General features: G+C 36.6%; 1 protein-coding gene across 2 annotated transcripts in view; it reads left to right on the plus strand.

Moving 5' to 3' along the window:
- Positions 1–13,918, plus strand: part of EPHA6 (EPH receptor A6) — a 925,594-nt gene that overhangs the window by 901,587 nt on the left and 10,089 nt on the right. For both annotated transcript variants that reach the window (XM_055383471.2, XM_019024873.4), the window contains one exon: positions 11,172–11,365. In XM_055383471.2, coding sequence (XP_055239446.2) covers positions 11,172–11,365 — 194 coding nt within the window. The remainder of the gene's footprint in view (positions 1–11,171; positions 11,366–13,918) is intronic.

Here is a 13,918-nt window from a genome sequence, read left to right on the forward strand (position 1 = left end):
TTGCTCAATCCAGAGGCTCGTGCAGGATTTTTATTGCTTCACTAGGTGCATTGACCTCATTCTCTCCTACTGCTAAGTTCTTCACTGTCTGCTTCTTTACATTCCAGGGCTCAGTATTCCAGCTTTGCAACCCCAGCAAAACGAGACCTTCTTTCTGTGCAAATTCATACACAAATCCCAGAGGAGATTCTGGCTGGCTTTGTTAGGACCTTGCCCAACACTAAACAAAAACCATGCCAGGGAAATGGACACTATGATTGACCCAGCTAGGTTTATATGCCAGTCTGTGCACTTAGAGGCGGTCAGAGCATTGTAACTGGCAGTTTCCCCGTAATTACCTCGAGTGAGGGAGGAATTCCCCAAAGCAATGCAGTTGTGCTATCAGAAGGTGTATATTACTTTTTTGGTATATATCATTTTCAAGAGCAACTTTATTTACTGCAGTATCAAATAACAGCAAAATATTAACATTGTGCATCACTGCGTTCTAATGAGGCAGCAGATGTTATTGAAAAGACCAGTCGGGCTTTAGAACAAGATCTCTCAACCTTAGCACTATTGACATTTGGGGCCAAAAAATTATTTGCAGATAAATATGTTACATGCTTTGCAGCACATTTAGCAGCATACTCAGCCACTAAGAAGCAGATGCCAGTAAAACCCTCCCACACTGTGACAACCAAAAATATCCCAGATGTTGTCCCGTCATCAACATAAGATGGAGGGGAAAATCACCCCCAGTTAAGAGCCACCGCTTTCCAGCTAGAAAGATCTGGGATCGAATCCCAGATCCACAATTCACTAGCCATATAATCTTAGGCAAGTTGTTTAAGCTTTCTGAGACACTGGGTATACTGAGGTTCAAAATACCCAGCTCTGGAATTTGAAAAAATTAGAGATAATCTATGTAAAGTATCTGGTACATAGTTGTTTAATCAATGGTAATAATAGCTTACATTTTCTGGTCTTACTATGAGCCAAGTATTTTATATTATTAGCTCATTTAATTTTCAAGATTATTTTCTGTTGTAGGTAACCATTATTATTCCCATTTCTAGATAAGATAACTGAGGCTTATAAAGTACAAGTAGCTTACCCATGGTTACATAGCTGGTTACTGATAACACCAAAGTTCAGGCCCCCTGCTTACTCCTAAATGCATGCTTTTACCCGTTAAGCTCTACTGTGGAAGTCCAATTTTCAAAGGAGTCTTCACACCACAGTTCTACAAAATGAGATCAAAGCACATTTAATTATGCATGCTCCTCTATCACAAGAGTAGTATTTTTATTGTTTCCTATTCGCAAAATAATGTGGATTGACTCCCAGTTGTTTGGAAATATAAATATTTTCTGCAGGATTTTTGTCTTGATGTTAAAAATTTATAAAATGTACCATACCATTACTATATTTCTTAAAAATATTTAAGGCAGTAGCTTAAAATCAAATTTTAAAGATTGACATATTTGGCCGGGCGCGGTGGCTCACGCCTGTAATCCCAGCACTTTGGGAGGCCGAGGCGGGCGGATCACGAGGTCAGGAGATCGAGACCATCCTGGCTAACACGGTGAAACCCCGTCTCTACTAAAAATACAAAAAATTAGCCGGGCGTGGTAGTGGGCGCCTGTAGTCCCAGCTACTCGGGAGGCTGAGGCAGGAGAATGGCGTGAACCCGGGAGGTGGAGCTTGCAGTGAGCCGAGATCGCGCCACTGCACTCCAGCCTGGGCGACAAAGCAAGACTCCGTCTCAAAAAAAAAAAAAAAAAAAAAAAAGATTGACATATTTAGCCTATTGCCAGAAACATTTCACAAGTACCTTGAAAGTGTATAGCCCCTTGCTGTTTTCTAGCATATGAAGATTTTTCTTCTTTTTTATAAGGTATTTCAGGGTAATGTTTTATGTTATTTTCATCCAAGTTCAAAATAGTTATTATTTACTACATAATGGAAGTGCATTGTAATGCTGGAACTACACATGCTCCAAAGATGATACCAAGGGCACTGTGGTTCTTCCCTCCAACACTTATACCATGTAATGTAGTTAACAGAAGAAAATGGAAGCAAAACATGAACAGCAGGCAACATTAAATAACCAAATCCCCACAGAGCTCATATGTAGGGAAAAAAGTAGCGACACTTAAATGAGAGGTGACTTAGCTCAAGCTAATGATCTAAATGTAAGATTGCAGTCTTGGGTTTTGTTTTGTTTTGTTTCTTTCCCCTGACATGATGCTGTTAAAAAATAAAAATCACCCTGAAGCACTTTGAAGCCCAAGTGCCTCCTGGGTATGGTATCATTTAGGCATATGCTAGCTACCAAACTAGTTCAGTTTCCCAAAAAGAGAACTGCTATCAGGGAGCATTTCATTTGAGGTTTACTAGAAAACAGGATGCTTCCTTGGTGTTTTTGTTTTCATTTATTTTTCCCTCCTTGCTTTTCAAATGCTTTTAAATAATAATGAGTTTTGCTTTAGATTGCTTTCTGAAACTCACCTGAGGGGGAAAATATGGAGTTTATCATTAGAATTTTATTTTTATAGGTGATGTGGTCAGAAACAAACTTTTGATCTTAGCTGAATTGATTTGTTTTTTCCAAATTTAAGAAGGAAGAAAATAACCTTTTACTGTACTTCCTGTTTGTCCTCATAATTCTATAACCTTTCTCAATTATGGGTCAGTCTTTCAGCCAAGAATAGTGGATATGTAGAATCCACTTACCTGAAATGCAGCATGATTTTATGACTCAGAGATCCCAGTCATTTCCAATTTTTGTCTCTGATTAGATTTTCCAAACTCTACTTTATTATGTAATGGTACTAGTGTAATGATCTGTGTAAGACACTACAGCAAATTGCTAAAAGTCCATTTCTATTATTTCAACCTTCCATAATACAGAGGAATTTTTACATTTATTTGAATATGTATTCTACCAAAGGAATTTTCAAAAAGGCCTTCGTTTTCCTAACTTTTCAGTAATTCTTACTGTTGGTAAATAGGCTATTGCAGTATTTTAATTAAATACATACTAATTACATGAGTATTATGTACATCTGCTACAGAGGCAAGAATAATAGGGAATATTACAAGATGTAATCAATCATAATTCAAATAAGTTTCAAGGAGAAGAAACCAGTAACCAATACGGTACTACCACAGTATAACTTTTAAGGGAAAATTTTTTTAACTGAATGACCACAAAACTGGAAAATGTGTACATGCCAGCAATATTTTCATAAAAAATTAATTATACCTTTAATATCTATTTGGAAGAAATATATTTACTAGCTTTAGAACTTATGATTTTTATTCATTTTCGTGCTCTTTGGAGCCTTTACAAAGAGAGCATTTTCAAATTCCCTTTTTCTTTGTAGTCATAATCTATTTTTCCATAGCTTTTAGATATTTTTAGTGGAGCCAGGAAATGTATTATTTAGAGTTGTCTACTATCTTTCTAAAATCAAAATGATCCACCAGTGAAGAAATCTCATTTTTTCCCAGAGAGTGCTTGGGAAATGGCACTAAGTCTTAAGAACATCAGCTTCTTAAAGAAAAAAAAAATAGTCTCAGAAAGGTAGATTTGGAATGTGTCCTTGTATTTTCAAAAATGTAATTTGTTGTCCAGGAACTGGCATAGTAAGAAATACCATGGTGCCTTAAATCTTCCTAGCTTTACTTTACAAGGATATACTCTGGTTCTGTCTGTATTTTTGTCTCAGTATAGAGGTCCATCTAAGCACTTGGAACTCTGTGAGAAATATTCCTTAGAATGGAGGCCAAATCCAGAATTAAATTTGCAGAAACTCCAGATCTAGAGATGTTACCAAAGTTCCTACAGACTAAATCTTTGGTTTCAATGACCAGAAACATAGATTTTTTGAGGTGAAAGGTACTATTGCAGACAGAGTCCAGTCCTCTTTCCTTTATCAATGAAGAGTCAGAGACTTGCCCAAAGGCAGAGCTTGGTTAGTGACAACTTAGGACTTCAGTGCGGTTTCAGGCAACTCCTTCTCTAATGTTGTTTCCATGACTTACAAACTGAATGAGACTTTAAACTGTTAGGAACAAAGATTTTTTAAATGATAAATCATGTCATCAACAACTTTTTAACATATGAGAGTCCTACATGTTGTTCCTCATTTTGTCCACTCATTTAACAATCCGAAAAAAGGAGACCTCCTGAAGGACCAACACTTTCCATTTTATATAGGTCCTTGACATGCTATTGTGACTTCCAAAAAGAAAGGATGGAGAATTGTCTTAGGTGTAGGATTTTAAGAAAGTTTTTTTTTAATCTTAAAGCTAAGAAGAAAATCTTAAAAAGAAAATCTTAGGCTAAATAACAAATTAGTCTCTGAAAAAAGTGTTTTCTCTGTCTAAATATTTCATCACTGTAATGCCTTTTTTCTATAATTCTTTTTATTAGTATACCTAATTTCATTTGGCATTTGATTGCTTTTAATTGAATTATACATTCTGAATGTTGAAAAATATTGAATGAGAAAGTATATTAGTCCATTTTCACACTGCTATGAAGAAATAACCAGAGACTGGGTAATTTATAAAGGAAAAAGGCTTAATGGACTCACAGTTTCTCATGGCTGGGGAGGCCTCACAATCATGGTAGAAGACAAAAAAGGAGTGAAGGCATGTCTTACATGGTGGCAGGCAAGAGAATATGTGCAGGGGAACTGCCCTTTATAAAACCATCAGATCTCATGGGACTTATTCACGATCAGGAGAACAGCATGAAAAAGACACACCCCCATGATTCAATTACCTGCCACTGGGTTCCTCCCACAACATGTGGGGATTGTCGGAGCTACAGTACAAGATGAGATTTGGGTGGGGACATGGCCAAGCCATATCAGAAAGTATAAAATTACAAGTGTTATTTACTTAGAACCACTTTCCTTCTGCCTTGTTTTTTCTTTTCTTTTTTTTTTTTTTTTTTTTTTTTTTGCTCATGTAGACACAATCTTTATATTGCACACCAGGAAAATACATTACCAGTGTTTTCAGTGTTATTGTATTATGAATACAAACATCCTAATCTGTATAAGTAATCGTTACCACAAAAAGTAAGTATAGACTGTGACTCTCTGCTTTGCAATCCCCCTTCTACCTGAAATTATAGGTTTTCCACAAAGATGTGAAGAATATTTAGAAGGAAGATAAAAATAAAATCATTTCACATTCCATTTTCTAGTGTACATTTCAGCCCTTGTTAAATTTTGAGACAGTTTCTTTTTAAAAGACTGTATAAATAACTAAATTCAACGTGCCTCTCTTTTGGAGATACCTAGCAGCCTTATAACATAAAAATGTGATACCCTGCAGAGTCTAAGCAGTCCTTGCTCAATAGTATTGTTCAGAGATGTCTCAATATCTTCTTATTGACTGTCTAATACTTGTTTTCCTTAATATAAGATGTGCATTGCCTTCTTTGATTCAGAAACCATCAAGAAAATTGGAAAACTCATCAGATTCAGCAAGAGCAGAACAGCCTGCTACGTGCCCCAACTGAGCCTTCTGTTGATTCTAGGTTGTTAAAAATTGTGATGTCAGTGTCAAGAAACCAGTATGATCTATTTAGAATAAGCAGCCAGGTTTAAGATAATAATTTCTGACAGAATGTAATTCCTTCTAACTTTTCATAAAAATTATCATTGCAGTCATTTTCATATTTTTCACATTATTTTAATTTTCTTCTTACATTATAACCTTGTATAACTCTTCTTCCAAAGGATGACAGCCTACAAATATCATAAAACCAAACTGTTAAAAAATTCTCTCTAGTTAATTATCACCCCTTCGTATCCTAAGACAACAAACCTCAATTAGTCCTTTAGATAAAGCACCCCATATGCTGCTCCCTGTCAGTCCTTAATTAGGGAATCAGAATATACCTCTAAATCAAAACTTTCCACAAAGAAAATGTTTATGAAGATAAAGGTTAATATAGGATTTCTCAAGCTTCTCTGAAAATTCAGCTTTCATAAATCACATATCTGACAATTGGCACTCCATTCTTTGACTTGACAAGGCATTGTGCTACATGCTGGGAACACGTGGAACAAAGAAACAGTCGCTGCTCTGGAGGAGCTCAGTTCACCCAAGCTAAGAGACTACAAATGTTTTGTATTGGCTGGAGCCAAGGGTAAAACGGAACAGAGCAAAGGTGAGGACTGAGAGCCAGGCACATGGTGAGCCATTGCAGAATTTCAGATGTGGGAGGAACATGATCACAGTTCCACTTCAGTAGGATTGCTTTCATTGCATCGTGGGGGATGATCGGTGGAGGAAAAGGAGAAGCAAGGAGACTAATGGGGGGCCTTTGCAGTGATCAAAACGGGAAATAAATCATTTGAAGACAGAATGAAAAAAGATTTAAATTTTATGAAGGCGGTAGAATCAGCATGATGAGTTAATTTTGAGCAACAGGAAAGGCAGAGGCCCAGATGACTCCCTGACCGCTAACTTGAATCACTGGAAGAATGGCAGTACCCTTCCTAAAGGACAAAAATCCCAAAGGAGGAGCGGGTTTAGTTTTGCACAAAAGAAATCCAAGGTACCTTTATGAAGTGATATATCCTATAGGTGATAAATATAGAAATCTAGAGAGAAAGCTGAGCTAGAGCTGCAGACATGGAGGCCATAAGCAGATAGGTGATAGTGAAAGCATGGAGTATATAAGTCACACAAAGAGATCTCAAGATCTAATTCTGGGGGAATGAGTCAAGATGTGGTGCAAGACTCAGGACAGATTTCTCTACCACTACTGTGATCGAGAGGCTACCATGATGATAATATTAATCTATTATTCATGAAACTACTTGCTATGTGATATTGACCCAATCTTTTAATCAGTTTGAGGTTTGGTTTTCTTACCTATGTGTATAATCATACTCAAATAATAAAGTATTTTGAGACCTAAATTAGGTAAACTGTGTTAAAACACCTAGCTCAGAACTTGACACATAATAAACTCTCAAAGGTATATATGTTGAATCTGAAACCAGAAAGTTGATAGAAAATTGAACTCATCATCACTCCAGCCCGAGAATTGCTTCTTCTCCTCTGTCCTCTCTCTTTACCAGCTGACGAAGCCAAAATCCTAGAAGTTGTTTATCTCCTCCCTCTACTTGGCACATCTAATCTCAGCCCAGTCCTGTCAAAACAGTTCACTTCTTGAACACCACAGCCATTGCCTCCACTAAGGCCTGGACCACTGCAAAGCTCCTTCCTGGATCCTTTGACTCCCCAGTGCACTCTGTGCACTGCAGCCACAGTGAGCTTTTCTAAATGGAAAATCTAATATAATTTACTTTCTAAAATCCTTTTCCCCTTTTCATAAAATCTAAGTTTATATCATGCCAAATCATTCATGATCTCAAGAAACATAATTTTACGTAACCTCCCAACCTCAAAACTCACCATTCCTCTCTTTGAAGACTATTCTAGCCACCTAAATCTACTTGCATTCTAGATCACATCTCCTTTCCTCAACCCACACACTTGGCCCTGCACCCTTTCACATACCCCTTAAGGTTCAGTCACCTCCTGGAAGAAGCCTTCCTGAGGCTGGGTTAGGTACCTCTCCCACATGCTCCCATAACAGCCTGTTCTATGTGGCACTTCCCATATTCATAGTCCCTGGTCACTCTCAATAGTTAATACATTTCTTAAAGACAGAGATATACCTGACTTGTTACGTTATCCCTTGAACACAGAATGGTCAATAGTACATATTAAGTGTTTAATATCTATCCGTTTGGATGAATAAATTTAAAAATCTGTTAGAAACATATATCTTTTAAGCAATTTTATTAATTGCTTAAAAAATATAAGTTTCTTCTTTGACTACCTTTGAAGACAATTTTCAGATGTGTGATCTTGGGCAGGTTAAACCTCTTGTTATGATTATTTGTCTGTAAAATGGAGATAACAATTATACCTACCTCATAAAGTTATTGTGAAGATTAAAAGAGTTAACACATGAACATCACTTAGAACTGGCCTTGAAAGTACTCAAGAGCTCTCAATAATTGCTAATAATCTGTTTTTATCACTGCCACTCTTGCTGTTATTGTTACTCTTTTCCTGTAAGATGGGTCCCTTTGTGTTTGGCACCTGTCATGAGCCAGGGCTCAAGACAGATTTCACAAGGCTGTAAATTAAAGAATTGAGGAAATTTATAAGCCAGAGGTCAGCAAGAAGAAGTCATGAGTCTTCTGATCCTCCCACTGTCCCCACAGAGAGGCCGGGACCACATGCTCTACTGGATGCATTGTGGGTAAAATTTCCAGGCAAGGGAACCTACCTGCTCATCACTCTTACAAGGCATGCATGAGAGCAACTTTGTCAAGAGGCGTAAGCAACCTGCTTAATGCTAAGCATTCTAGATTTGGATGCCAACTGTCTACAGGAGTTGTCTGAAGCTAAGGACCTGGGGCCAATGGAAAATAGTAACCCTGTGGACAGGAGGCAGAAGCCACAAGTCTTACAAGAAGCTGGGTTTTGGTCAAGTACCTACCTCTTAGAGAAGAGCAAGCTTCCAATTTCATCTGGCTCCTTGTCCAGGAAAGCCAGAGTGAGTTTATGAGATCATTTTTGGACAAGGCTGCTTGATGCAGCAGTTTTTAAATCAACACCTTCTTCAGAGAGGACTTCAAATGCCATCATGCTTATACTTTGAATCTATTTTTAATAGGTTGAGACACTAAGTTTTCCAAGAATCTGCTCCTCTATCAAGACAAATCCAAAAATTTCTTCTAATAGCATTTGTTTAGGTCAATAATATTTATTACTCTGTCAGGCAATGTACTAAATGATAAGCATAGAAAATTTAGAAGTATAATTCCTGCTTTCAGGTATGTACAGCCTTAGAGGAAAGGCAGATGAAAAAATTATAGTACAATGTTATGGATGCAATCATACATACATGCACAAGACTCAGAGGCATTAAGAAATGACTCTGTTCAGTTTGAGATTATATTGTGCAAACTATGAAATAAATAATTTTTATTTACCCAGAATATTAAACTTAGGATCCAAGTAAAAACATTGAAGTCCAAATAGCAGATGCCATGACAAAAGATAGCATGGTAATCACTACTAAAATTGTATTGGGTGATAAGAAATTGGAGAGGAAGATGTTATATCATGAGAACTAAAAAGCATTTCTGGGGAGTGGTCAGAGGAAAATGTTGTAAGTTAAAAGGAATTTAGTTCAAATTTCAACCCTGCCACTTACTAGCTATGTGAATTTAGGCAAGTTTCCTTATTCCTCTGAGTCTAAATCATCTCATTTAAGAAATGGGGATAATAATATCTACCATATCGAGCTATTTTAAGCAGTAAATGAATAAAAATATGCAAAGTGCATAGCACATGGTAGATAATAAAGGAAGCTATTTTTTTCTAAGAATATAACCTCACTTGTCACCTATTTTATTCCATGCATTTATAATTAGATAACTGGAAAATTGACTATCAAGCACTCCTAGAGTGGCATTTCAATGTTGTTTTAAAATGGAATTCTATGCTATTTCTCTTAGTTCTCTGAGCTATCCACAATAGTTTTAATGCATTGCAAGTGTTTTACACACATCCTGCCTTAATAAAACACGTAACGAAATCTTAAAACCCAAGCCTAGTTGCTAGTGAAAGTAGTCAGAAAGCAGATGAGAAAAATCCTGTTCAGTAATAAAATATAAAGTGAATAGAAAAATGCTAGTGTCCTGACAGGCTAAAATGGTCTGGTCAAAAAGACAATGATGGGATTATGAGAAATTCCCTATTACTAAAAAAGCTAAAACTTAGCAGTAAAGAGGTTTGTGAAGACATATTCTTCGTTTTTTACAAACAGCCTCTAACATAAATTAAGAATGTGTTAGTCATGTCCAATAGTGTAAATTTTAGAATAAATCAAATTGCATTTTTATATTTCTGTGTTTTTGAGAGGGACAGAGGAGGTGGAAGTTAAATTTTGCCTGTCTTTAAATATTAGTCTGTTCCTCCGTTTTCCAAACTCAACAATGGTGACAATAAACACTTTCTTTTGTCTTTTCCCTGGAGATAAGAATAAATGTTCACATGGATACTTTTGAACATTTCATGAAAACCTAGGCTACATAAATTCAGGGTCAGCATTATCATATTGCTAGGAAGGTGGATCATACACTAAACAGATGAATTTCCTGCCTTATCTTGTGATTTCCTTAAGTACCAAGAAAAATAGTTGTTATCTTGTTACTCTTAACTTTGGGATCTTATACAGATACATTTCCCGAGAGCTGCACTGTTCCATAGAGTAGCCGTTAGACACATGTGGCTATATACATTTAAATTTAAATTAATTAAAAGTAACTGAAGTTGAGAATTCAGTTTCTTCATTCTAGTAGCTGTATTTCAAGTGCTCACTAACCACATGTGACTGTGTGCTACCATGTTGTAGAAAGGGAACATTTCTGTCATCACAGAAGTTCTGCTGAAGCACACTAGCTCAGAGGACACTCAAGCTAATGCTCCTATTGCCCTATAGCCTTAAGCTAGCCAGTGAGAGCATTTTAAGAATTGAATGACCTTAGGAGGTATAGGAGTATGACTTCATAATCAGGTCAGTGTCAGACTAAGGGAAAGCTAAATGTAAGAGAATAGAAATTAAGTTAATGATGAAGAAAGAAGGGATGATGGTTAGAAACAGGGTACACACTGACATTATCATAAAAGGATAAAAAATGACTCAAGAAATCAGTGCTTCAACAGAATTTTTCTTAAAATTTTTACTTAAGACATTTGTTATATGTTATTTGCACTAAATTCATCAATCACAATGCTGACTTTCTGATGTTTATTTGGGTTTTGAGATGTTCCAGCTAAGTAACACAAAAAATTATTTCTTACGGTTGCAGGGAACTTAACCTCCTCTATACTGGTAGCACATGTTTAAAACATATTTTCCTCTCATAGGGTGAGCAGATGCTTTGGAGCTACTTGCAATTTTTGTTCACAGCTTTTGTATTTATCCTTATTTAGGTCCTTGTACTCACAAGTAGTTTTCATGCTTACCATTATTTTGGCTTCTTCTGCTTGTAAAAAAAGAAATTATAACATAGCATATGTATTACTGCCTAAAAATAAGAGAGTAATCTGTATATGTTTGCATTTAGGTCATTCTGTCCATTGAAGAAGGGTACAGACTTCCAGCTCCCATGGGCTGTCCAGCATCTCTACACCAACTGATGCTCCATTGCTGGCAGAAGGAGAGAAATCATAGACCAAAATTTACTGACATTGTCAGCTTCCTTGACAAACTGATCCGAAATCCCAGTGCCCTTCACACCCTGGTGGAGGACATCCTTGTGTAAGACGCACAATGTTGAGTTTTTTTCTTCTTGACAATTATGGTTTCTTTCAGGCTATAGATAATAATAACAGGTAGAAAGGAAAAAAAATGCCTTGATAACCATCTAGTTGTTGACTTTGTGGAAACCATATTTCATTAATCAGCTGAAAAAAAGAATTATTAACATTAAAGTAAAAATGGACTCTTTTAAAAAAAGATAACAGATTCCCCTTCCTTTTCTCTCTCTCTAATCTTTCTGAATTACTTTGTTTATATCTTTTCCTGTTTGGGTCTTTGATATTTACATAGCCTTTTAAAATTGATTGATCCTTCCTTACCTTTAGAAGTAGAGAGTGTGTGTGTGTGTGTGTGTGTGCGCGCGCGCGTGCGTGTGTGTGTGTGTGTGTGTGTGTGTGTGCAGCCCCTTTAATTTTCTTGCCTATTCTATGTTCTGTTCCTGAATTTGAAATGGCAAGCCAGACAGGGGCAATTTGTGAATCAGCCCAGAGGAAGAATATTTCCTGCTGATATGATCACATCTAGTTGTTGTTACTCTCCATTCCTAAAACCAGAAAAGAACAGATAACAAGACAAGAAAATGGAGGCACTCAATACACCATTTTGTAAAAGTCAGTAGACTTGAGAAGATCTACTCACCTCCCTGTGAAGAGCAATTATAAGAGGAAGAGTAGAAAAAAAAAAGACTATCATCTATGTCTGAAAATATTACATTTTAAATATCATTAAGTTAAAAACATATTTCTTTATTTAGAAAAAATTGGACTTAGAAATAACCAATGCCTATCCAAAGCTCACCTTCTTCACTCAGGGGATGGCTGGGGGCTATTCAGACATTCAACTTCAGATCACAGGTTCAAGCCAGTGCAGGTTTTTAGTGACAGTAAGGCCGAGGCTCTTCAAGGACTATTTGAAACAGACCTCAGTTCACAGCAGAGCACTTAAGAGTTCACCTCTAAATCACTAATTGGCAGCCTCAATAAAGTGAAGCCAAGCATGAAATAGCTAGAGATTAAACTATTACTCCGGCCCATCTTCCCTAAAGAAGTCCAGCACAGGAAGCAGTAAAGGAAGGAAAGGCACTTTGGATTTTCTCATGAAAGCAATGGACAGCCATGGAAGGATTTTACGCAAGGGAATAGCATGATTACGTTTGCATTTCTGAAAGATCACTCTAGGGATGATTTACACTGTGAGTGCAAAACAAGGAACAAGATTGGAAACAGAGACAGTTTTAGGTTTTCAGTAACTAAAGCTAGAAAAGATCAGGGCTTGACTTCTGAAATGGGAATGAGGTTGGGGGTCAGAAGATAAGAGAATTTTATTATTATTATCATTTCCTAATAATAAGTAATAATAACATTATTATTAGGAAAACCAGTGCATCTTAGTCACTGTTTGAATATGGAGGGAGGGAGGAGAAAAAGAATCAAAGATGTTTGTCAAGTTTCTTTCTTATACAAGCTGGCTGATGGTATTACCCCAGAGAGAGGGAGAGGGACAAGTTTTTGGAATAGAAATGAAACCATTTGAACATGCTGAGTTGCAGATGCCTGTGGGACATCTAGACAGTTATATTTATAGGTTGAATCTCAGGTAAAAAGATCTGGACTAGAGATGTAGATTTGAAGATCATCAGCATATAGATTATAGCTGAAGCTTTAACTGTAGTTAAGATAGCCCACAGAGAGTATAAAGAATGCATATAAATAGTGGAAAGGATGAAACCCTCTAATTTAAGACATGAACTGAACAAAAAGTACCCAAAGGAAACTGAAAAAGAGAAGCCAGACAAGTAATCAGGAAAAGAGGGAAGAGCAGTATCATAGAAGCCAAAAGAGGAGAGAGTTTCAAGGAGTGTAATGTCCAAGCCTTCACAAAATTGCAGTAAAATAAAACATGAAATGTCTCCATTGGATTCAGCAATGAGACATTCAGGTGTGCATACACAACCTTTGGTACAGCATTTTCAATACAGTTGCGTAAGACAGATTACAATAGAGGAAGAGTGAATATAAGCTCAGAGAAAAGAGCAATACATAATACCAATTTTTTTTTCAAGAAACCTGTCTCTGATGAGAAAGAAAAGTAGTTAGAGGAAATGTTTCTTGGTTTTTGTTTTTATATGAGTTATTGAGGTGACTTGGTCATGCTATAGTATTGAGGAGAAAGAGCTAGTAGTGAGTCTGCATTAATGGAAGAGGATACTGGCATCTATAAACTGAAATCCTTTAATATGGGCCCCTTGTTGTGGTATAGAGTTAACAGAATCCACAATCAGTGCCCATCAACAAAGCTGTCTGACTGTGCTATAGCTATAGAAGCAGGATGTAAAAACCTTCTTTTTGAAGAAAAGCAGATAAAACAATTTCCTCTCTGCTTTTTCAAGATTATGAATGATCATCATATTTGGAAAATATTGATGAAGAATGTAAGATGAGAAAGTGTCAAAAAGTAACAGTGATCCAGAGGTCAAGTCAAGATGTGAGGGTGTATCTGAGGGCCAGAGATCTGTGATTTAGTGGGCTGTTCAGCAATCCAGCAGAAAAGCCC

Source organism: Gorilla gorilla, chromosome 2 (assembly GCF_029281585.2).
Source record: "Gorilla gorilla gorilla isolate KB3781 chromosome 2, NHGRI_mGorGor1-v2.1_pri, whole genome shotgun sequence".
Lineage (NCBI taxonomy): Eukaryota > Metazoa > Chordata > Mammalia > Primates > Hominidae > Gorilla > Gorilla gorilla.